General features: G+C 43.5%; 1 protein-coding gene across 2 annotated transcripts; it reads right to left on the reverse strand.

The window, feature by feature from the left end:
* Positions 1–1074: 1074 nt before the first annotated feature.
* Positions 1075–24449, reverse strand: med8 (mediator complex subunit 8). Of its 2 annotated transcripts, XM_060919706.1 has the most exons (8): positions 24202–24449; positions 19725–19846; positions 19306–19377; positions 13073–13217; positions 12820–12960; positions 8015–8102; positions 1823–2059; positions 1075–1729 (listed from the first exon to the last, which is right to left on the reverse strand). In XM_060919706.1, exons 3-8 carry the CDS (start codon positions 19317–19319, stop codon positions 1659–1661), a joined length of 696 nt encoding a protein of 231 aa, XP_060775689.1. In that variant the 5' UTR covers positions 19320–19377; positions 19725–19846; positions 24202–24449; the 3' UTR covers positions 1075–1658. The 2 variants fall into 2 exon arrangements, with proteins under 2 accessions (XP_060775689.1, XP_060775688.1); XM_060919705.1 differs by lacking the exon at positions 19306–19377 and having other exon boundaries at positions 24202–24448.
* Positions 24450–24938: the final 489 nt, after the last annotated feature.

Genomic DNA, 24938 nt, shown 5'->3' on the forward strand with positions numbered 1-24938 from the left:
CAAATATACACAAAGCAATCCTTGGCTTCGAGCACTGAACAAGTGTGTCATGTTTCGATTTGTGTCTTCATCTGACCTTAGACATAACATCAAATAAACAAAACACTTGCAGCTAGGCATGTAACGATTCACCCAATTCACGATTGGATTCACGGCAATGGGTTCATGATTAAATTTTCCCGTGATATTTTTTAAAATAAAATTAAACGAAAAAAATTGTCGTCCCCCCAAATGCAATATTTATTTTCCTATTCATCAACAAATATTCCTTTTGTTAAACTAAAAAAGTAATTATCTTAATTACCAATAATTTACCCACATTCATAAAAGGTTGGAGTAAAATAATAGCATATTAACTAAAATTTTTCATCTCATTATCTCTAGCCGCTTTATCCTGTTCTACAGGGTCGCAGGCAAGCTGGAGCCTATCCCAGCTGACTACGGGCGAAAGGCGGGGTACACCCTGGACAAGTCGCCAGGTCATCACAGGGCTGACACATAGACACAGACAACCATTCACACTCACATTCACACCTACGGTCAATTTAGAGTCACCAGTTAACCTAACCTGCATGTCTTTGGACTGTGGGGGAAACCGGAGCACCCGGAGGAAACCCACGCGGACACGGGGAGAACATGCAAACTCCGCACAGAAAGGCCCTCGCCAGCCACGGGGCTCGAACCCGGACCTTCTTGCTGTGAGGCGACAGCGCTAACCACTACACCACCGTGCCGCCCCAACTAAAATTTTTATTTGTAATAAAAGGAATCCTAATAATAAGCCTTTTCTTAATAAACTTTTATGAACATTACCTCCATTTGCTTCTCTTTTCTTTAGCTTTCGGCAGTCTGTAAAAAGGGAGCTCCGATTTCTTGTTAAATCTATTTTGTACAGTCAATCGCAGAACAGCTCTTCCCCAGATTTAGATCTGATTTTGTGTGTTTTTGTGGCATAAGAGGTGTTCCTTTGCCCAGGTTGAAATCACATGCATTCCTGCCATTTTTAGTTACTTCTGTCTAAACAACGCAATTACAGTTCGGAAAAACTAAGGGACAACACAGCCAGATAATACCTGGGATTCATTTTTTTTTATTTCAATTCAAATCATCATACACTTGGGTCATTGCATGATACATCATTACATGCCTGCTCGCTACACAGACGCTTTTAATAAGCAGCTTGTAACATAAACAAGGTTACATCAACAGTCATGTCAAACAGGTGGAGTAGGCTGCTCCGTAAAGACAAAACATTTGATTTGCTATTTCAAATTATGTTTTAAAATAGTAATCTTACTCATTAGGCTTATGAATTATGGAATGCAAGTCAAGAAATTATAAAGGCCATGATATTGTCATTTGGTATTAGTTACTGAACAATTTTGGTTTACGGAAGGTTTGAAAATAGAATGACTGCATGGGGGGGCAAACAACAACAACAAAAACATGCCTTTTATGCCCAACCAAGTCAGCAGTGGTAACATATACCATTACCAAATTTATATAATTTCATATAGGATACGAGGAGAAAGAATAAGGTAAATTCACACAGTGTTTATTTAAAAAAAAAAAAAAAAGATATATAGAAACAAGTACAATATTACAGATTTGTCATTCTCCTTGAAACAGGTGCTCAAGCAGAACGTGAGCTTTCACAGTTACCGGTTGTAAGGATGCATTGAACCTGAGGCTGACTTAATATTGGTCTTAATGCTGCTCGGCATTTTCCCTGAAAAATCAAAACAGAACAGTATTAGGAAGTGTGTGTGTGTGTGTGTGTGTGTGTGTGTGTGTGTGTGTTGTACAAACAAAAGCCTCCTACCAGGCTGGCCAGGCTGCTGTTGTGCCACAGATGCGCCGATACCCCCCTGATGTCCAGGAGCACCAGGAATGGTCACCTGCTGCAGCGTGGGTCCCCCCGTCATCATGGTTTGTCCCGGATGTCCAGGAGCCACTGAAGCGGGCGGTCTGCACTTGGACAAGCCTTTCCCAAAGCCAACTGCCGCCACCAAGGCATTGGTGTCGGTTGGGTTAAACCACTGTTTGTTCTGGCGCATAGCTGAGGCACACAGGCACAAAGAGAGATAGGGAAGGGAAAAAAAAAAAAAGATATGCAACCTACTTGCTTACGAGTAATATATTGACTGACTGATCCATCTCATCTCATCTCATTATCTCTAGCCGCTTTATCCTTCTACAGGGTCGCAGGCAAGCTGGAGCCTATCCCAGCTGACTACGGGCGAAAGGCGGGGTACACCCTGGACAAGTCGCCAGGTCATCACAGGGCTGACACATAGACACAGACAACCATTCACACTCACATTCACACCTACGGTCAATTTAGAGTCACCAGTTAACCTAACCTGCATGTCTTTGGACTGTGGGGGAAACCGGAGCACCCGGAGGAAACCCACGCGGACACGGGGAGAACATGCAAACTCCACACAGAAAGGCCCTCGCCGGCCCCGGGGCTCGAACCCAGGACCTTCTTGCTGTGAGGCGACAGCGCTAACCACTACACCACCGTGCCGCCCCTGACTGATCCAAATCAGTTAATATTAAATGCTCCAGTGGTAGAAACAGCACACCTAAAGCACTGAATCTCTATAAAACACTCTAGAAGATAACCACACTGATAAACAAGGGGTTTTTGCTCATTCAGTGATGGAGAAACATGCAGGAGATGGAGCAACCCAGAGAACTTCATTTTATTGGATACATGTTGTCTCTCTGTTTCTGGCAATTTAAGTAGACAGAAGCCTGGTCTTGTTGTGACTGAAAAAGAACTGGTCTGAGAGCATTGCCAAGATGCTCACCAAGTGGACAGACTTCATTAGAACCCCGTTTTGGCAGAGGTTTTTGAAGTCGTATGTGATGTATGGAATATGATTATTTATTCTATCCACATTCACTGGATAAGAGCAATCGTACATTCTGATTGGCTACTCTACTACTAGGCTATCAGCTCATATACCATGAGTAGAGAAAAACAAAATGGTGGAGTGTGTTGCTGAACCAACCGAGGACGAAATAAAAACTCTACTTGAAAACAAAACCCCAAAAAAGCAACAAAATATGGAATAAAAGTATTTGATGGCCAGAACGTATCTTTTTTTTTTCAAGAATTACAGCATTTCTTACAAATTCCTACTATTATTTCAGGAGTCTGTTTACATTCTAAGCAGAATGATTTTGTCAGACGTTTTGTATAAAAATTTTATTTATCGAATTTGAAAGGGAAAAAAAAAGCTCCATTTCTCAAAATCCAGTGAATGTGGATAGAATAAAACAGTTATTCCACTCAATCTCGTCATACATGCCTTATAGGAAACTCGGCGCTACACTCCTTGTCGGCTACTGGCACATGTACGAGTCGATTTTGTTAAAAGAGAACTGAAGGCAAATTTATCATCAAAATTCTATTTCTCATTTTATTAAATATCGGAATGCATTTCTGATCGCTATTTTGTCACTGCTATAGCAAGTTATGAGTGTTTGAAATACGCTATGTAATATATCAGTCCATATGTCAAAGCAATGGCCGTAAACGAGATTCGTTGAGACCTGTGCGAGACATCGTAGGACGGAAGTAAAACGTGCAGCGGAAATCAAAGTGGCCAACATTTGCCAATGATGTCAAAAGACGCACGCGTCCTCTTTCGATTGCTGACGTAATCAAGTCGGAAGTTTTGCTTGTTTTGATAGTAATCAGGAAAGTTTGAAAAAGTAGGCCGTAATCGTCATTTAAACTCATTTTTGTGCAATATTTCGTTTGGAAAACAGATTTCAAAATGGCGGCACTGATGCCTGGCTGACACTTCACGTTTTGAAGTCTCGCACAAGTCTCGTGAAGATCACGCAGGTAACCGATGCCTGCCGTGGACCAAACGAGCTAAATTCAACATGGCTAAAAACCGAATAGGCCAATAAGTATAATATTTAATTGCAATTAGTTGCCGATATGAGTCACGATATAAGGTTACTAAAACCGAAAACGTAATTGAATAACACGTTAATTAAGAAATAAAGCAAGTTTAAAAATGACTTGAGTTCTCCTTTAAGCCTAGGTCACAACCGGACGTACGATTTTTTGGCCGTGCGATTTTTGGCGTTTCCCAAATCGCTGCGTTTTTTTTTTGTTCATGGAGAAATACGCACGTTGGCCGTAAGTTTGTCTTGCAACCTGAAAAAAACGTAAGCACCCGTAGAGTTTGTTTGACATGACAAAGAACCTCTGCGGCCGGTCTGCGGCCAGTCTACGGCTCGAAAATCAGCACGTCACACGCGCGCCTTCCGTGCGTTTCACGCGCGCCCTCCATGCATTTCTTACATTTTTTGCACATAGACCAGCCGTAGAAGCACGTACGGCCGGTTGTGACTGAGGCTTAAAACACACACACACACAACATGTCCCAACGTTAAAAATAAGTCCAGCTTCATAGAACGGCTGGAAGCAAATTAGCTCAGCAGCTGAAATTTACCAACACGGAATTTTAGCTACTGTCCAAGTTAGTCAGCGGTAAAGTTGTCATAAATCTGAAAAGTAAAGTCCCCTTAAGACTTGCCTGTATAATTATTTGAAAAGCAGGGTTTGGGTCCAAAAGGAAGCCCCCTGTCTCATACAATACTGTGCAACAACAATAATAATAACAACAATGTTACATTTCTATAGTGCCTTTCAATATCGCAAGGTCACTTTACAAGGGGAAGAAGAAAAAAAAGCAGGAAGAGAAATGATTATGAAAGAGATAAGTCTTCAATTGAGATTTGAAAGGGGAGAAAGAAAAGCAGTCACGGAGAGACTGAGGAAGAGAACTCCAGAGTTTAGGGACAACGGCACGGAAGGACCTGCTCTCCATCATGGTGCATGGGACAGCACGTCCGGCAGGCAGTTGCCAGAAGATCTTAGTGAGCGAGAGGGGGTGGAGGGAGTCAGTAGTTCTCTAAGGCCAAATTTACATTAGACCGTATCTGTCTCGTTTTCTTCGCGGATGCACTGTCCGTTTACATTAAACCGCCTGGAAACGCCGGGAAACGGGAATCCGCCCGGGTCCATGTATTCAATCCAGATCGTGTCAGCTCCGGTGCTGTGTAAACATTCAGAATACGCGGATACGCTGTGCTGAGCTCTAGCTGGCGTCTCATTGGACAACATCACTGTGACATCCACCCTCCTGATTCGCTGGCGTTGGTCATGTGACGCGACTGCTGAAAAACGGCGCGGACTTCCGCCTTGTATCACCTTTCATTAAAGAGTATAAAAGTATGAAAATACTGCAAATACTGCCCATTGTGTAGTTATGATTGTCTTTAGGCTTGCCATCCTTCCACTTGCAAGTGGTAAGTGATATGCGCTGGGATCACACATACAGCGGCTCAGTCCCGAATCACAGCTTGTTCACTTCACTCGCGCGCTCTGTGAGCTGCGCAGGGCCGGAGTGCGCACCCTCCAGAGGGCACTCGCTGTTCAGGGCGGAGTGATTTGGAGCGCAGGATGCCTGCGGAGCCGAGCGTATCCGTGTATTGGTGTTGCTGTGTGCACGCAAATCGTGTATTGGTGTTGCTGTGTGCACACTAATCGTTTTAAAAACGTTAATCTGATGATCCGCTGATACGGTCTAATGTAAACATGGGCTAAGGTAGATGGGAGTAAGATTATGCAGGGCTTTGGAAGTGATGAGCAAGACTTGAAATCTGATACTGTCTCTAATGTGCTTATAAATTATTGAAAAATGACTGTAAACCCTACACTGATCCCACGCTCCTCTTTAACTTGTGAATTAGAACAATTCTGAACTAGAACATCTTTAGCTAACTTCACTGATGACTCCAAATATGGCTGATAACTTCAACAAAACTTGTCATTTTTGATCAGCCACCTTCAATATACAGTACCAGTCAAAAGTTTGGCCACCCCGACTCATTCATAGGTTTTTCTGTATTTTGACTAATTTCTACATTGCAGAACAATAATGAAGATATTTAAAACTATGAAATAACACATGGAACATGTATGGAATTATGCGGTAAAGGAAAAAAAAAGGGTGTTAAATAAGCAAAACACGTTTCAGACTTAGCTGGAATGCTTTTCAATTAACAGGTGTGCCTCGTCAAAAGTTAATTAGTGCAATTTCTTGCCTTCTTAAAGGAACAGTCCACCGTACTTCCATAATGAAATATGCTCGTCTGAATTGAGACGAGCTGCTCCGTACCTCTCCGAGCTTTGCGCGACCTCCCAGTCAGTCAGACGCGCTGTCACTCCTGTTAGCAATGTAGCTAGGCTCAGTATGGCCAATGGTATTTTTTGGGGCTGTAGTTAGATGCGACCAAACTCTTCCACGTTTTTCCTGTTTACATAGGTTTATATGACCAGTGATATGAAACAAGTTCAGTTACACAAATTGAAACGTAGCGATTTTCTATACTATGGAAAGTGCGCACTATAATGACAGGCGTACTAACACCTTCTGCGTGCTTCGGCAGCGCAGTGATATCTGAGCTCCGTATCAATGCACTGCCGAAGCGCGCAGAAGGTGTTAGTACGCCTGTCATTATAGTGCGGACTTTCCATAGCATAGAAAATCGCTACGTTTCAATTTGTGTAACTGAACTTGTTTCATATCACTGGTCATATAAACCTATGTAAACAGGAAAAACGCGGAAGAGTTTGGTCGCATCTAACTACAGCCCCAAAAAATACCATTGGCCATGCTGAGCCTAGCTACATTGCTAACAGGAGTGACAGCGCGTCTGACTGCGTCTGACTGACTGGGAGGTCGCGCAAAGCTCGGAGAGGTACGGAGCAGCTCGTCTCAATTCAGATAAGAGCATATTTCATTATGGAAGTACGGTGGACTGTTCCTTTAATGCGTTTCAGATCAAACAGTAAATAATAAAAATACAGCAAATGAGAATGGGGATGAGAGTGTAGTGAAGATGCAAGGAGTAGACGTAAAGAAAGTTGATGAATTCAAGTACCTGGGGTCAACTGTGCAGGAAAATGGGGGCTGCGATAGTGAGGTGAGAAAGAGAGTGCAAGCAGGGTGCAGCAGTTGGAGAGGGATTTCGGGAGTTGATAGGAAAGTCCCAGCAAAAGTGAAAGGTAAGACGTATAAGACAGTAGTGAGACCAGCTGTGATGTATGGATGGGAGACCGTACCCTTAACGAAGAGACAGGAGGCAAAGTCGGAGGTGGCGGAGTTGAGGATGTTAAGGTTTGCGATGGGAGGTTGGACAGGATAAGGAACGAGCACATCAGAGGGACAGCACATGTGGAGAGCTTGGGAATGAAGCTAAGAGAGATGAGACTGAGATGGTATGGGCACATCCTGAGAAGAGATGCAGAGCATGTGGGAAGGAGAATGTTGAGGATGGAGCTGCCAGGCAAACGAAAACGAGGAAGGCCAAAGAGGAGATACATGGATGTGGTGAGAGAGGACATGAAAGTGGCAGGTGTGGTAGAGAAGGATGCGGAAGACAGGGAGCGATGGAGACGAAAGATCCGCTGTGGCGACCCCTAATCGGGAGCAGCCAAAAGAAGACGACGACAGTAAATAGCCCTATTCCGCAACTGTAGTAATCCATATTATGTCAAGAATTGCGCAACTAAGTAAAGAGAAACGACGTCTATCATTACTTTAAGACATTGTCTTTTAATGAATAAAAATAAAGAAAAAAACATGGACTCAGAAGGTGTGTCCAAACTTTGGAATGGTACTGATAAATGACACAGTATCAGCGCTTTCGAAGCACAAAGCAGTAATTACTGATGAAGTATGCACTATTCCTTCTGCAAAGAAATGCAAAACTAGTTTACATTTGCTCTCGGCTCTGAGCTGTGTGATTATAGTTACACCACAGCGAGTGATCAGGTTAAAACATAAACTGCTGGTAACTGTACTTGGTTACTGATCGAGCCCGTGGACAGTTTTACACTGGGATACAAAAGAAACGTCATGGACTTTTTAACTTTTATAAAACCAATGTGACAAAGAGAAAAAACATGAACAAACACCTGATGTTTCTGCGTCTCTGTCGTCTCGAGGGTTATTGAGCTTCTCCAAAAGACTCGAGCAGAGTTTGTTCAGGGTCTGGATCTGTTTCTGTTTACACAAACCAACATTAACGAACAATAGTAATATTATACAGAGACCTATAGCTGACTATAGAAACAATTACACCTTACATACAGTGGTGCTTGAAAGTTTGTGAACCCTTTAGAATTTTCTACAACCCCGATTCCAAAAAAGTTGGGACAAAGTACAAACTGTAAATAAAAACGGAATGCAATGATGTGGAAGTTTCAAAATTCCATATTTTATTCAGAATAGAACATAGATGACATATCAATGTATAATTTAAAGTGAAAAATTAGGTGATTTTAAATTTCATGACAACAACACATCTCAAAAAAGCTGGGACAAGGCCATGTTTACCACTGTGAGACATCCCCTTTTCTCTTTACAACAGTCTGTAAACGTCTGGGGACTGAGGAGACAAGTTGCTCAAGTTTAGGGATAGGAATGTTAACCCATTCTTGTCTAATGTCTAGTTGCTCAACTGTCTTAGGTCTTTTTTGTCATATCTTCCGTTTTATGATGCGCCAAATGTTTTCTATGGGTGAAAGCTCTGGACTGCAGGCTGGCCAGTTCAGTACCCGGACCCTTCTTCTACGCAGCCATGATGCTGTAATTGATGCAGTATGTGGTTTGGCATTGTCATGTTGGAAAATGCAAGGTCTTCCCCGAAAGAGACGTCATCTGGATGGGAGCATATGTTGCTCTAGAACCTGGATATACCTTTCAGCATCGATGGTGTCTTTCCAGATGTGTAAGCTGCCCATGCCACACGCACTAATGCAACCCCATACCATCAGAGATGCAGGCTTCTGAACCGAGCGCTGATAACAACTTGGGTCGTCCTTCTCCTCTTTAGTCCCAATGACACAGCGTCCCTGATTTCCATAAAGAACTTCAAATTTTGATTCGTCTGACCACAGAACAGTTTTCCACTTTGCCACAGTCCATTTTAAACGAGCCTTGGCCCAGAGAAGACGTCTGCGCTTCTGGATCATGTTTAGATACGGCTTCTTCTTTGAACTATAGAGTTTTAGCTGGCAACGGCAGATGGCACGGTGAATTGTGTTCACAGATAATGTTCTCTGGAAATATTCCTGAGCCCATTTTGTGATTTCCAATACAGAAGCATGCCTGTATGTGATGCAGTGCCGTCTAAGGGCCCGAAGATCACGGGCACCCAGTATGGTTTTCCAGCCTTGACCCTTACGCACAGAGATTCTTCCAGATTCTCTGAATCTTTTGATGATATTATGCACTGTAGATGATGATATGTTCAAACTCTTTGCAATTTTACACTGTCGAACTCCTTTCTGATATTGCTCCACTATTTGTCGGCGCAGAATTAGGGGGATTGGTGATCCTCTTCCCATCTTTACTTCTGAGAGCCGCTGCCACTCCAAGATGCTCTTTTTATACCCAGTCATGTTAATGACCTATTGCCAATTGATCTAATGAGTTGCAATTTGGTCCTCCAGCTGTTCCTTTTTTGTACCTTGAACTTTTCCAGCCTCTTATTGCCCCTGTCCCAACTTTTTTGAGATGTGTTGCTGTCATGAAATTTCAAATGAGCCAATATTTGGCATGAAATTTCAAAATGTCTCACTTTCGACATTTGATATGTTGTCTATGTTCTATTGTGAGTACAACATCAGTTTTTGAGATTTGTAAATTATTGCATTCCGTTTTTATTTACAATTTGTACTTTGTCCCAACTTTTTTGGAATCGGGGTTGTATATTTCTGCATAAATATGACCTAAAACAACATCAGATTGCTTTACCCCCCCTCGGAAAAGTTGAAAGTCCTTCCCTCGCCATATGACACATAGGGCGGCGCCGATCTCAGTTTCTGTAGCTTTCGGCCTCTCACCTATTACATAGCTAGGGTTACAGTGTGTGTGTGGGTGGGGCTGGTCCTCTGGTAACCACAAGAATTTGACTCCCCACTCGCATCTGTATTGCAGCGTGCCTTGCCAGACGGCAGTAGGTACCATTTTTATGATGGTCTTTGCTATGACCCGACCGCGAGTAGAACTCACGATCTCCTGACTGAGAGGCCAACTCGCAACAACGTCACAGTGTATATATGTGTGTTATATACATGTATAATGGCTGTCGACTCATTAAATGAATATGACCATCGCTGACAGAATCATTCTAAAATTAGTTGTTATGGGAATGACAGTGGCATTTGAAGCCAGCCAGAGATTTACAGAGCTTGTTGCAAAGCCGGCAAACGCAATCGGTGTGCACAGGTCCCGAATTAACTGTAGCCTGTTGTTGCAGTTGCACACGTGTTTTCATATGGCGTCTTAGTCTGGAAAGTTTTTTACAGACCTTCTGGCAAACATGATAAGTCAGATCAACCTCCAGCATATATTCATCGTAATTTGGTACTGCTCTACCGATGTGGCTTCTCTGGTAGCTAAGGAGGCCAGCTGTAGAGAGAAAGAGTCTGCCACGCTGGTCATATATGAATTGGTTGACTGACGGATCGACGAATTCTCCTTTTCGTGCGGCTCGTTTGACTTGTGCCCACCTCACTGCATTCTCATGGAAAGACTTGCAACCATTGCTGATTGATTGTCTCCATTTTCCACGGTCACAAGCGATTGTTTCCCAGTCATTGTCATCAATTTTGCATGCTACTAGGGATTCTTTGATGCCATCTTTGTAGCTTGTGTCGTGGCCGAGTGCCTTGCAGCAACTCGCCATAGAGCATCTGCTTCGGAATTCTGTTTTGTTCCATGCGTATAACATGGCCCGTCCAACAAAGCCTGCGATGATGAATGTGCTTCTACACTAAATGAATTAGCCTTTTCAAACACAGCTGTGGCGGCACGGTGGTGTAGTGGTTAGCGCTGTCGCCTCACAGCAAGAAGGTCCGGGTTCGAGCCCCGTGGCCGGTGAGGGCCTTTCTGTGCGGAGTTTGCATGTTCTCCCCATGTCCGCGTGGGTTTCCTCCGGGTGCTCCGGTTTCCCCCACAGTCCAAAGACATGCAGGTTAGGTTAACTGGTGACTCTAAATTGACCGTAGGTGTGAATGTGAGTGTGAATGGTTGTCTGTGTCTATGTGTCAGCCCTGTGATGACCTGGCGACTTGTCCAGGGTGTACCCCGCCTTTCGCCCGTAGTCAGCTGGGATAGGCTCCAGCTTGCCTGCGACCCTGTAGAACAGGATAAAGCGGCTAGAGATAATGAGATGAGAAACACAGCTGTGTCAGGCGTGTATGATGTCCAGTAAATTCCGAGAATCGACCTTGATGGAATTTTTCAAGAACATCTAGATGTCTATGGTATGTCACCCACGTTTCACAAGAATAGAGCAGACAAGGTAGAACACATGCGTTGTAAACAGAGAACTTTGTGCTCTTTCTTAACCCACGCTGGGACCACACTCGGTCCCTCAAAGCAGCAAATGCATCTGCTGCTTTCTTCACATGACTAGATGTGTGTGTGTGTGTGTGTGTGTATATATATATATTTAAATAAAACACACGAAAATCAATTTTATTGAAAATGATGTAAAACAATTCCAATATTAAATATTAAGTTTAGTAACTACTAACAGTTCACATATTAATCATCGAAAAAATAAAACAGCTTTTGTCTATAATTTGTGTATATCTAGACTGTATACATTTCAGTCATTAAAATAATGAGAATAATCATATGAAAGGTTAAAAACACTGTTTGGTCAAAAGTATGTGGACACCTGACTCTCTCACCTATATGTTGGTCTTCCCCAAAGTGTTGCCACAAAGTTGGAAGCCCACAATTACATTGAATATCTTTATATTCTGCAGCATTACAGTTTCCCTTTACTGGCACTATGGGGCCCAGACGTAACAATGCCCCTGGGCACAAAGACAGGTCCATGAAAACATGGTGTGCCAAGGTTTGTGTGGATGAACTTGTGTGGCCTGCACAGAGCCCTGACCTCAAAACCACTTAAAGCCTTTGGGATGAACTAGAACACTGGGTGCACCCCAAGCCTCCTCACCTGAAACCACCCTCTGACCTCACTAATGCTCATGTGGCTCAGTGAGCACAAATCCCCAGTGTCACACTCTAAGGGTAGTATCTCACTGGGCTGCGACAGCCTGCGACTCGTTGGAGACACAACAATTGCGATGAAATATGCAAATTAGCGACAATTATCACTTGGAATCGCACTGAATTGATATTCGCGTATTTTATCGCAATTGTTGTGTCTCCAACTAGTCGCAGGCTGTCGCAGCCCAGTGAGATACACTCGCACTTCCTGTCTCACGGAAACTGACTTGAGAAGGGTTCGTGACAGCTTTGCGACGCATTTGCGGCTATTTTGAGAGAAATTTTGTCGCACGAATTTTTTGAACATGTTCAAAATTTCAGCGACGAAGGAGCGACACTTTGGGACTCATGCGAGGAAACTGAGAAGCCCCGCGAATGTTTCAAGACACTTTTGAAACTCTCTTGTGAATGACGTTCGCGATTTGTCGCAAGCCCAGTGAGGTACTGGCTTAAAATCTAGTGGAAAGTCTTCCCAGAAGAGTGGAGGTTATCATCACATCAAATGGGGTCTAAATCTGGAACGAGATGTTCAAAAAGCACATATGGGTGTGATGGGGAGGTTCCCATATACTACACCATCTAGTATTTATAGTGTATAATAATTGAAAGGCTCACCCAAACTTTTGAAAGGTAGTGTAAAGTTCAGATACCAAGGCTGAGATTACATGACTGTAGTTAGTGTCATTACCTGAGCTACTTCCTGTCCAATCCTGGCAGCTTCTGTACTCAGTTGTTTCTCCTGCTCTTCTACTTCTGGGTCGGGTTTTGTCCTCAGGTGGTCCGGTACGATCTCGTGGCTGAACACAGGTACGCGCTGCTCTGTCAGTTTCTGCAGTAGAGAAAGAAAAACTGCAGGATGAAGTTCAGATTAAGAAAACGCACACCTTTATGCAGTTTCACCTGCTCTGATTAGAACACAATGAAAAATCCCTGATACTAACTGCCAGCTCCTCGTCCCTGTCGGGTGACAGCAGAAGGGGAATGATGACCTGGTTCCGGTAGGATGGAGTTTTCTCATTACGTAACAGCTTGTTGATGGTGTTTAGCTGCCCAGACAAAAGTGCAAAGTTGTCCAGCACTGAAGGCCTGCAAAGTTTAAAACACATCAGTATCCGCAATGATTAGTCTTCTACATCAGGATTTAAGTTGTCTGTGCTGTTACTTGATGCCAAAATAATCCGTTTTGAAAGATTAAATGTTAGTATAGTTTACTGTAGTTAGTTCAGAGCTCGGCGGCACGGTGGTGTAGTGGTTAGCGCTGTCGCCTCACAGCAAGAAGGTCCTGGGTTCGAGCCCCGGGGCCGGCGAGGGCCTTTCTGTGCGGAGTTTGCATGTTCTCCCCGTGTCCGCGTGGGTTTCCTCCGGGTGCTCCGGTTTCCCCCACAGTCCAAAGACATGCAGGTTAGGTTAACTGGTGACTCTAAATTGACCGTAGGTGTGAATGTGAGTGTGAATGGTTGTCTGTGTCTATGTGTCAGCCCTGTGATGACCTGGCGACTTGTCCAGGGTGTACCCCGCCTTTCGCCCGTAGTCAGCTGGGATAGGCTCCAGCTTGCCTGCGACCCTGTAGAAGGATAAAGTGGCTAGAGATAATGAGATGAGATGAGTTCAGAGCTCCAGAGAGAGGTGAAGTTAGTAGAGAAAAGAACAGGCTGCCCACTCCTCTCTCAGGAGGGCACTGCCACCTCACACTACCTCAGCACAGCCACCAACATCATCAAGGACTCCACCCACCCCAGCCACCACCTTTTTGAACCGTTACCCTTTGGCAGGCGTTATAGGTTGGCTACAGCACTCACCTCCAGATTCAGAAACAGTTTGCTCCCCCCCCGAAAGCACTTTAAATAATAACAAGCACAAATAAGAATATAATTCATTCATGCTGCTATGCACCTGCACTTTATTTTTATACAGATTGCTTAATTTTGAGTATCACAAATTCTCATTTTATGCCTTTTGTTTTGTCTTCAGTGCCCTGTATTTCTACGCTTGCACCATTGAGTGGCAATTTTAATTTTTTTAATTTTGTCCTAGACACTTAGGATGGTAGCAAGAGTAACTGTGGAACATGATGTTTGCGGATGATATTGTGATATGTGGTGAAAGTAGAAAGGAGGTTGAGTTGGGTTTGGAGAGATGGAGGTATGCATTGGAACGAAGAGGAATGAAGGTGAGCAGGAGCAAAACAGAATACATGTGCATCACTGAGAATGGAGTGAAGATGCAAGGAGTAGACGTAAAGAAAGTTGGTGAATTCAAGTACCTGGGGTCAACTGTGCAGGAAAATGAGGGCTGCGATAGTGAGGTGAGAAAGAGAGCGCAGGCAGGGTGGAGCAGTTGGAGAAGGATTTCGGGAGTTGATAGGAAAGTCCCAGCAAAAGTGAAAGGTAAGATGTATAAGACAGGAGTGAGACCAGCTGTGATGTACGGATTGGAGACCGTACCTTTAACGAAGAGACAGGAGGCAAAGTCGGAGGTGGCGGAGTTGAGGATGTTAAGGTTTGCGATGGGAGGTTGGACAGGATAAGGAACGAGCACATCAGAGGGACAGCACATGTGGAGAGCTTGGGAATGAAGCTAAGAGAGATGAGACTGAGATGGTATGAGCACATCCTGAGAAGAGATGCAGAGCATGTTGGAAGGAGAATGTTGAGGATGATGCTGCCAGGCAAACGAAAACGAGGAAGGCCAAAGAGGAGATACATGGATGTGGTGAGAGAGGACATGAAAGTGGCAGGTGTGGTAGAGAAGGATGCGGAAGACGGGGAGCAATGGAGACGAAAGATCCGCTGTGGCAACCCCTAATCGGGAGCAGCCAAGAGAAGTAGTCGTCGTCCTAGACATTTACAATGACAATAAAGGCAATTCAGTTCAATTCTTCAGCTGAAGCCCTTTCTATTGTCCTTATGTATGCATCTTATGCTGCAGACAACTCATCTCATCTCATTATCTCTAGCCGCTTTATCCTTCTACAGGGTCACAGGCAAGCTGGAGCCTATCCCAGCTGACTACGGGCGAAAGGCGGGGTACACCCTGGACAAGTTGCCAGGTCATCACAGGGCTGACACATAGACACAGACAACCATTCACACTCACATTCACACCTACGCTCAATTTAGAGTCACCAGTTAACCTAACCTGCATGTCTTTGGACTGTGGGGGAAACCGGAGCACCCGGAGGAAACCCACGCGGACACGGGGAGAACATGCAAACTCCACACAGAAAGGCCCTCGCCGGCCACGGGGCTCGAACCCGGACCTTCTTGCTGTGAGGCGACAGCGCTAACCACTACACCACCGTGCCGCCCTGCTGCAGACAACTAAATCTTGTAAATCATAATTTCTGACCTCTAATTAGGGAAAAAAAAAAAGATCAAGAATGTCCTTCAACCCGCAATTCCCAAACAATTCAGGACGGCCCACGCAACTCTGAACGCAGCAAAGGACGTCAAATCAACAATCAACAAAGCAGCACTTCTTTACCTTTACATGAGTTACACTGTATTTACTAGTCCTTACTCTGGTTTAGATTAAATCAACATACAGACATATTTGCTCGTTATAACCCGAACCATACAGGTCACTGTTTTGCTGGGAAAAATATCCACCATGCATCACAGACTGAGGAACCTGGAGACCTCTATGCTTTACCCGCACCGTTTCGTAGCTTGAATGCACAGAGGTCAAGAATAATGTAGTTGTGAGGTAATCTGTATGCACCATTAATCGCTATGTCAGGCCTGCTCGTAATGATTCATTATTTTTATAATAAAACTGTGAATCAAAAGGAATGTGCTTTTCAAATGCCAAATGTGCAGTTATAATCACACGCAAAGTGACATTTTTAAGAAGGCAGCTTTACCATATTTCAAGATCAGAAACCAGAGCAGACAAAGCATCTAATAATCCGCAATATACGGTATGATCGATGGGTGTGTTAAGTTTACTTATTATTGTGCCTCTTTACTAGGGTTACTAGTTACCTGAAAGAAGGCAGCTGACATCAGATGCACATATCTTTCGGGCAGGACAATATGGCAAAAATATCTTCACAGCGCATGAAATATATAGATCACAATATATATATATATATAATTTCGGTAAGGGTTTGCAAAGAAAACACAAACAAAGGACCAGAGATTTCTGTCCAGCAATTATGACAAGAGTGCTCCGAGAGCACAATATCCCCCGCTACAATATACTGCAAAGGAAATTGCAATATGCGTATTACTGTCCTATAACAAAGCCCTTTTGCCAAGTTTCGTGAAATTCCTGCAAAAATTGTAAGAGGAGTTGATTTCAGAAGGTGAGAACCCTTTCCGGGACGGACGGACGGACTTGGCCACAACATAATCCCCCTCTGGGCCTCTCGGCCAGCAGGGGATAATAAAAGTGAAAATATTTGATGATGAAACAAGTAAAATTAAATAATTGGTAAAAAATTTAAAAAAATTAAAAGGATAAAAAACCGCCAACACCTGACAGTAAAAGTGATCCTTAATCAAATGGATCAGATTTTTCAATATCAGTATCATATCATCATACAGCTCTACTTAGAATGACATCATATAAACACGATACGTTTAGTCTATTACACACTGTGCACAAACCCTGACTCAAAGTGGTCTGAAACACTTCGCTCTGAAATAGCAGAAACACAAAATCTTTCAAGGAACATGGACCATCCCGGTTTGACTCCTGACACGACCCTGAATAGCAACTTTTCTTGAAGCTTCTTCAGCCGAAGGGATTTTTATTTGCTAGATTACAACTGCTTTTCTACACAGCTCCTATAATCCCAAAAGGTGACTTTTTTTTTTTAATCTTGTGTGCACAAGTTATTTGGCAGCATGGTAGTGTAGTGGTTAGCACTGTCACCTCAGAGCAAGAAGGTTCTGGGTTCAAGTCAAGAGGCTGGGGGGGGGGGTCTTTCTGTGCGGAGTTTGCATGTTCTCCCCGTGTCTGCATGGGTTTCCTCCGGGTGCTCCGGTTTCCCCCACAGTCCAAAAGTGTGAGGTTAGTGTGTATGAGGACCCCACTGAAAAGATGTTCATGGTGGCACTTGATGAGATTGTGAATTGTGCACGTAATTGGGCTATCCTAAATAAATATCTCATCTCATCTCATTATCTCTAGCCGCTTTATCCTGTTCTACAGGGTCGCAGGCAAGCTGGAGCCTATCCCAGCTGACTACGGGCGAAAGGCGGGGTACACCCTGGACAAGTCGCCAGGTCATCACAGGGCTGACACATAGACACAGACAACCATTCACACTCACATTCACACCTACGCTCAATTTAGAGTCACCAGTTAACCTAACCTGCATGTCTTTGGACTGTGGGGGAAACCGGAGCACCCGGAGGAAACCCACGCGGACACGGGGAGAACATGCAAACTCCACACAGAAAGGCCCTCGCCGGCCACGGGGCTCGAACCCGGACCTTCTTGCTGTGAGGCGACGGCGCGAACCACTACACCACCGTGCCGCCCCTAAATAAATATATTACATTATTATTATTTATTTATCTTGTGGATAAGCCTATGCCTTGAGGTCCATGGCAGTAAGCTGCACTGATATATTTTAATTGTCGTTGATTTCTCAAGTGTGCTTGCATGTGCATTTGAAGTCATTAGAGATGCATATGAATTTATAGTAAATTATTTTGTCTTGTGCACACAAGATAAACAACTCCATACTTTCCACAAGTCCATCTTTTATTGAAAGTATTTTAACGATTTCATGTACCTGCTGGTTTAAAGTCTCTTTGTCAAAAGGACAAGAATTGACTGCAAGGCGTTGTTAACCTCAGCTCAAAAATCACTGGGCAAACACAAAGATCACTAACGCAGCTTTATACTGAACACGTCCGTAAAGGCATACAAGATTATCAGCGACCTCACACATTTCCTCGATGATGACTTTCAAAGACGTGCAGGTTAGGTTAACTGGTGACTCTAAATTGACCGTAGGTGTGAATGTGAGTGTGAATGGTTGTCTGTGTCTATGGTGGTGTTTACATTAGACCGTATCCGTCTCGTTTTCGTCGCGGATACACTGTCCGTGCACATTAAAACGCCGGGAAACGACTCCACAGGCGGAACAATTTGAATCCGCCAGGGCCCACGTATTCAACCCAGTTCGTATCTGATCCGGTGCTGTGTAAACATTGAGGAACGAGGAAACGCAGTGCTGAGCTCTAGCTGACGTCGTCATTGGACAACGTCACTGTGACATCCACCTTCCTGATTCGCTGGCGTTGGTCATGCCACGTTGGTCATGTGATGCGACTGCTGAAAAACGGCGTGGACTTTCACTTCCTGCTATTTGTCCTGAATCACTGCTCGTGCGCTTCACTCGCGCGCTCTGTGAGCTGCGCAGGGCCGGAGTGCGCACCCTCCAGAGGGCACTCGCTGTTCAGGGCGGAGTGATTTGGAGCGCAGGATGCCTGCGGAGCCGAGTGCATCCGTGTATTGGCGTTGCCGTGTGCACGCGAATCGTGTATTGGCGTTGCTGTGTGCACACTAATCGTTTTAAAAACGTTAATCTGATGATCCGCTGATACGGTCTAATGTAAACCCCACCTATGTGTCAGCCCTGTGATGACCTGGCGACTTGTCCAGGGTGTACCCCGCCTCTCGCCCGTAGTCAGCTGGGATAGGCTCCAGCTTGTAGAACAGGATAAAGTGGCTACAGATAATGGATGGATGTCAAACAAATAGCAGGAATCATAAATTATTTTTAATACTTTGTACTGCATAAAAAGCTTGCTGACCCAAGCTTTCAACTCTATCCAGAGTCTTCGTCAGGGGGAAACGACGTCACTTCAAGCATGCATTGCACACGCCCGAAAGAATGCTGTCCAAAATCTCCGGAAGCTGGTACCGGCTCCCGTCTCGGTTCAGGGAGGGCTTGAGAATTCTAATGTGGATGGCTTCTCATACACCTCGTTTAAACCAGTCCGGCTCCTGGTCTAGAAGCAGGAGCCGGTCTAGTCCCGGTTCTAGACCAGGAGCCGGACTGGTTTAAACGAGGTGTACGAGAAGCCATCCACATCAGAACCCTCAAGCCCTCCCTGAACCGAGATGGGGGCCAGTACCAGCTTCCGGAGATTTGAAAGCTTGGGTAAGCAAGCTTTTTATGCAGTACAAAGTATTAAAAATCACATATAATTACCAAATTAGCTGCATAGATGAAACTTTTCAATGAAACAGGAGGAAGTGTGGGTTTATTCCAGAAGCCATCACACTGGTGAACAAGAACAGTACAAGACATGGTCAGTTTACTTCAATGAAGACACTCGCATTTTAACTTCATTTTAATTGCATTCAGTCTTTCTAAAGTGACATACTTGTTTTTTTTTTTTTGGTGTAATTTCTAAGTTTGTATTTTTTAGATTGTCCGTCGGTATTTTAGTCTTGTCTTGGTGTACGTGTAGATGAAATTTCCGTGCACTTTGTTTGCCGACCTGATTGCCTTGAATTGGCCCTTTGAGGACAAGTAAAGGATTTTGAATTGAATTGAACACCACCACCACCATTTAATCTGTCTTACATGAACAAGTTAATATTATTTAAGGTGTTGCACATACTTACCATGTCAATCTGTCATATTCATTTTCCAGCTTATAGATGAAATTTTGTAGAGAATTTTTCAGATGTGCGACTCGAGAAATCAGAGACTCAAGAGATGCTTCCAACTGCTTCTCCTCTCGTTGCTGAAAATCAAAGCATTAACAGATAACTCTGTAAAGATGTGTACGTTTGTGATTTTGAACATGACTTTTTCATTCATTCGTTTCTGTCTTTTTTTTAATTCAATGTCCTGTGTTGCAGTGGTTCTCAGAAAGGCTCCAGGGACCTTCAGTTATCACTGAAGCACAGTCAGGATGTCGAAGATACAGATACACAGGTGTGTTTGTTTACTTCAAATGAGCTTCATTAGTAATAATGAACGGACTTCTCCTTCTTCTTCTTTTGGCTGCTCCCGATTAGGGGTCGCCACAGCGGATCTTTCGTCTCCATCGCTCCCTGTCTTCCGCATCCTTCTCTACCACACCTGCCACTTTCATGTCCTCTCTCACCACATCCATGTATCTCCTCTTTGGCCTTCCTCATTTTCGCTTGCCTGGCAGCTCCATCCTCAACATTCTCCTTCCCACATGCTCTGCATCTCTTCTCAGGATGTGCCCATACCATCTCAGTCTCATCTCTCTTAGCTTCATTCCCAAGCTCTCCACATGTGCTGTCCCTCTGATGTGCTCGTTCCTTATCCTGTCCAACCTCCCGTCGCAAACCTTAACATCCTCAACTCCGCCACCTCCGACTTTGCCTCCTGTCTCTTCGTTAAGGGTACGGTCTCCCATCCATACATCACAGCTGGTCTCACTACTGTCTTATACGTCTTACCTTTCACTTTTGCTGGGACTTTCCTATCAACTCCCGAAATCCTTCTCCAACTGCTCCACCCTGCCTGCGCTCTCTTTCTCACCTCACTATCGCAGCCCTCATTTTCCTGCACAGTTGACCCCAGGTACTTGAATTCACCAACTTTCTTTACGTCTACTCCTTGCATCTTCACTACACTCTCATCCCCATTCTCATTGATGCACATGTATTCTGTTTTGCTCCTGCTCACCTTCATTCCTCTTCGTTCCAATGCATCCCTCCATCTCTCCAAACCCAACTCAACCTCCTTTCTACTTTCACCACATATCACAATATCATCCGCAAACATCATGTTCCATGGTGACTCTTGCCTCACTTCGTCCGTCAAGCTATCCATCACTATGGCAAACAAAAAAGGACTCAAAGCAGATCCTTGATGAAGTCCCACCTTCACCTTGAACCATTCAGTCGTTCCAACTGCACACCTCACTGCTGTTTCACTCTTCTCATACATGTCTTGCACCACTCTGCTATACTCCTCATTCAATACCATAACTCATCTCTCGGCACTCTATCGTATGCCTTCTCCAGGTCTACAAACACACAATGTAGCTTTCTCTGGCCTTCTCTGTACTTCTCCATTAACATTCTTAAAGCAAAAATTGCATCCGACGTGCTCTTCCTTGGCATAAACCCGTTGTTATGGTCTGATCGTGCGCTGGTATAAATTTACCATGCGTATGCGCAGACCGATTTTTTTTTTCCCGGTCAACTTCCGGGAAGTCTAAATTTACCATTTCTTGCTGCGATTTTGTACCGAGCATTTCAACACATTTGTGGACTAATAGAATGCGAATTGTGACTACAATTGTGAGGTTTGATTATCGGTAGACAAGAATGGTTTGGATTGAATTTTATTAGTATATGTGTAAATGAAGTTAATAAAGTTGTTCAAAACACTTTACATTCTGACTTCGTTCTTTCATATATACTTAAATCAATATTCATGAAGATAAAGTTCATCATTCCTGGCTGGTCCTGATCAGCCTACATAGTGCATAAACTGGAACTAAAACATGGGTCGTTCGTTCATTCATTCATTCATTCATTCATTCATCAAGATAAAGTGAAAATTTATTTGTGGATCAAGTATGAACATAAATCCCATATCATATTGGGCTGGTAAATTCTGACTAGGTCCAATGACAGGAGTCTAATTATACCAGGTTGGTAAATTTGACAGAATAACTATATTATATTCATGATGAGTCTCACTCAAACAAATCAATATTCATCAAGATAAAGTGAAAATAATTTATTTGTGGATCAAGTATGATCAGTGTTGTTTTACAATCAGGGTACAAAGTTTGTGTCACAGGGGTCCAAAATTCAAATTGATTCAAACTGGTTCTTGTACCAGTTTTTAAGTGAAGGACAAGTTAAAGAACAGATTTCAGGTCATTTTTTGACGTGTGTATGGTAGCTTTGTGTAATCTGCTATAAGATAAAGAAGATTAAGTGTCGCTTTAAGCAGGGCTGGGAGAAACTAATGAAGTGATTCTTGGAGAGGACTTTTTTTTTTTGACAATTCAGAATCCACTACTTCCATAGCGCTTTTAAATATAAGGCTGTAAGCTTTGTGTTAGTTGTCTCTAATATTTATGTCCCAATATCTTGACCACATTTTAGGATGAAAATAATCGTTTTAGATATGTTATTTTATATTGAAAAATTAGCTGTCTCGGAGAGGACATTTTTTTTTGACACAATTCCATACTAATTTGATCAAAATAGTCTGAAAACTTACTGGCATTCAACATTAAAACTTAACTATGTTTCCAATGATATGGAACCAAATATGTGTTTTATGGTATAAAGAATGATGTAAGTGCATCCCTTTTGGAGCTACCTGTGGTCAAAAAAGCACTTTTTCTAAATGACACGAGTAATTTTGCTAAATATGACACATATTGCCATACATTCACCAAAAATATCGTTATCACCACATTTTTTTTGCATGGTAAATAGAGCGATCACAGGGCTACAATAAACAACCAAGTTTATTTAGTCAAGCCTTTTGATATTGAAGATGATAAGTGTTAAATGGGATTTTTAGCTTGCGTACCCTGATTGTAAAACAACCCATAATCATGATGAGTCTTACTCAAACAAATCAATATTCATCAAGATAAAGTGAAAATAATTTATTTGTGGATCAAGCATGATCATAAATCTCCTATCATATTGGGCTGGTAAATTCTGACTAGGCCCAATGACAGCAGTCTAATTATACCAAGTTGGTAAATTTGAGAGAATAACTAAATTATTATAATCATGAGGAGTCTCACTTAAACAAATCAATATTCATCAAGATAAAGTGTAAATAATTCAAGTATGAACATGAACATTTCATCTCATATTCGGCTGGTAAATTCAGACTAGGCCCAATTATACCAAGTTGGTAAATTCAGACCATGGCTGCTACAGTATAAATTTACCTGGTAAATTCAGACTGGTGGTAAATTCAGACCGTGACAGTATTTATGTGAATCTTTACACAACGATATCTACATCGATAACGTTTACATGATGTGATGCAAAATTTGCTGTCTAAGTTTCTCTTTCATAGTCTGTTCATCAGGGCGGCACGGTGGTGTAGTGGTTAGCGCTGTCGCCTCACAGCAAGAAGGTCTGGGTTCGAGCTCCGTGGCTGGTGAGGGCCTTTCTGTGCGGAGTTTGCATGTTCTCCCCGTGTCCGCGTGGGTTTCCTCCGGGTGCTCCGGTTTCCCCCACAGTCCAAAGACATGCAGGTTAGGTTAACTGGTGACTCTAAATTGACCGTGAGTGTGAATGGTTGTCTGTGTCTATGTGTCAGCCCTGTGATGACCTGGCGACTTGTCCAGGGTGTACCCCGCCTTTCGCCCGTAGTCAGCTGGGATAGGCTCCAGCTTGCCTGCGACCCTGTAGAACAGGATAAAGCGGCTACAGATAATGAGATGAGTCTGTTCATCATTATTAGGAGATGAGGCTTGGAGATGTTTGGGTGAGACGGCTGTGGAGTTCCTGTTTAATAAGATCCTAGAGGATGAGAAAATGCCAAATGAACAGAGAAAGAGTGTGCTAGTCCCAATATACATTTCTCGTTCACAGATTGCTACCTCTCTCCTCAATCTCGCCTCCAATACCCTTTCCCATAGCTTCATGGTGTGGCTCATCAATTTTATTCCTCTGTAATTACTGCAGCTCTGTACATCTCCCTTATTCTTGTATATTGGGACTAGCACACTCTTTCTCCATTCATTTGGCATTTTCTCATTCTCTAGGATCTTATTAAACAATCTCATTAGGAACTCCACAGCCGTCTCACCCAAACATCTCCAAGCCTCATCTCCTAATAATGATGAACAGACTATGAAAGAGAAACTCAGACAGCAAGTTTTGCATCACATCATGTAAACGTTATTGATGTAGATATCGTCGTGTAAAGATTCACATAAATACCGCAGTTTACATTTACAACTCGATATCTGGCGGTTTCACATCTCAATCACACCGCAATAACGGTGCAGAAGAAATGCATCAACATGTAAAGTTCCCAGAAATTAGAAGCCATGCGGGTTTCTGCTCTGGAAAGGAAGTGTGAGAAACCCGAAACTTAAATTACATTCAGCTTTACAGTCCTTACCTGCATATTTACTAAAACGAACAGCACTTCAACCAAAACACGGAAGAAAAAAAAAGTAAGCGGAAATGGATGGCCTTTGCACCTGAAAAATGGGTCCGGGCACAACAAGAGCTGATTGTTGGTTCCCATTCTTCTTTGGAGTTTTGCGTAGTTGTAAATATCGCTATCTATCACTGAGAATAAGAAAATCCTTCGTGACCAGCATTTGTTTATGCAAGTGATTAATACATAAATCTGTAGAAAGATTCATTCATTAGTGATTGGGAAAATGAAGCTTCGAATCCAAATGAGTCGAATGAGTTCTTTCCTCGAAGCTTTGTTTAACACAGTGCACGCTAGCGGCCCCTACTGGTTATTTATATATATATATATATATATATATATATATATATATATATATATATATTGCCCAGTTTGCTCAGTTTGCCCACGTCGAGCTCCAAATTAATCGCCAAGTGGCAAGGGCCCTTTGAGGTCACACGGCGAGTCGGGGACGTCGACTATGAGGTTAGGCGAACGGACAGGGAGGGGGCGCTACAGATCTACCACCTCAATCTGCTGAAGCTCTGGAACGAGGAGGTCCCCGTGGCGTTGGTGTCAGTAGTTCCGGAGAAGGCGGAGCTGGGGCCGGAGGTCCAAAAAGGGTCATTGGCATCTCGCACCTCTCCGGTCCCCTGTGGAGACCACCTCTCCCCGACCCAACTCACGGAGGTCGCCCAGTTGCAGGCCGAGCTTTC

The sequence above is a fragment of the Neoarius graeffei genome, chromosome 4 (assembly GCF_027579695.1).
Source record: "Neoarius graeffei isolate fNeoGra1 chromosome 4, fNeoGra1.pri, whole genome shotgun sequence".
In the NCBI taxonomy this organism is placed as follows: Eukaryota; Metazoa; Chordata; class Actinopteri; order Siluriformes; family Ariidae; genus Neoarius; species Neoarius graeffei.

Excerpts from the sequence above, each read along its gene's own strand:
- med8 (XM_060919705.1), bottom strand. The coding sequence starts at position 24,330 with ATGGGAACCAACAATCAGCTCTTGTTGTGCCCGGACCCATTTTTCAGG. Across the intron at positions 8,103-12,819 it reads TTGGACAGGAAGTAGCTCAG|AAACAGATCCAGACCCTGAA; the intron begins GTAATGACACTA and ends TTGTGTAAACAG. Across the intron at positions 2,060-8,014 it reads CAGAGACGCAGAAACATCAG|CTATGCGCCAGAACAAACAG; the intron begins GTGTTTGTTCAT and ends TGTGTGCCTCAG.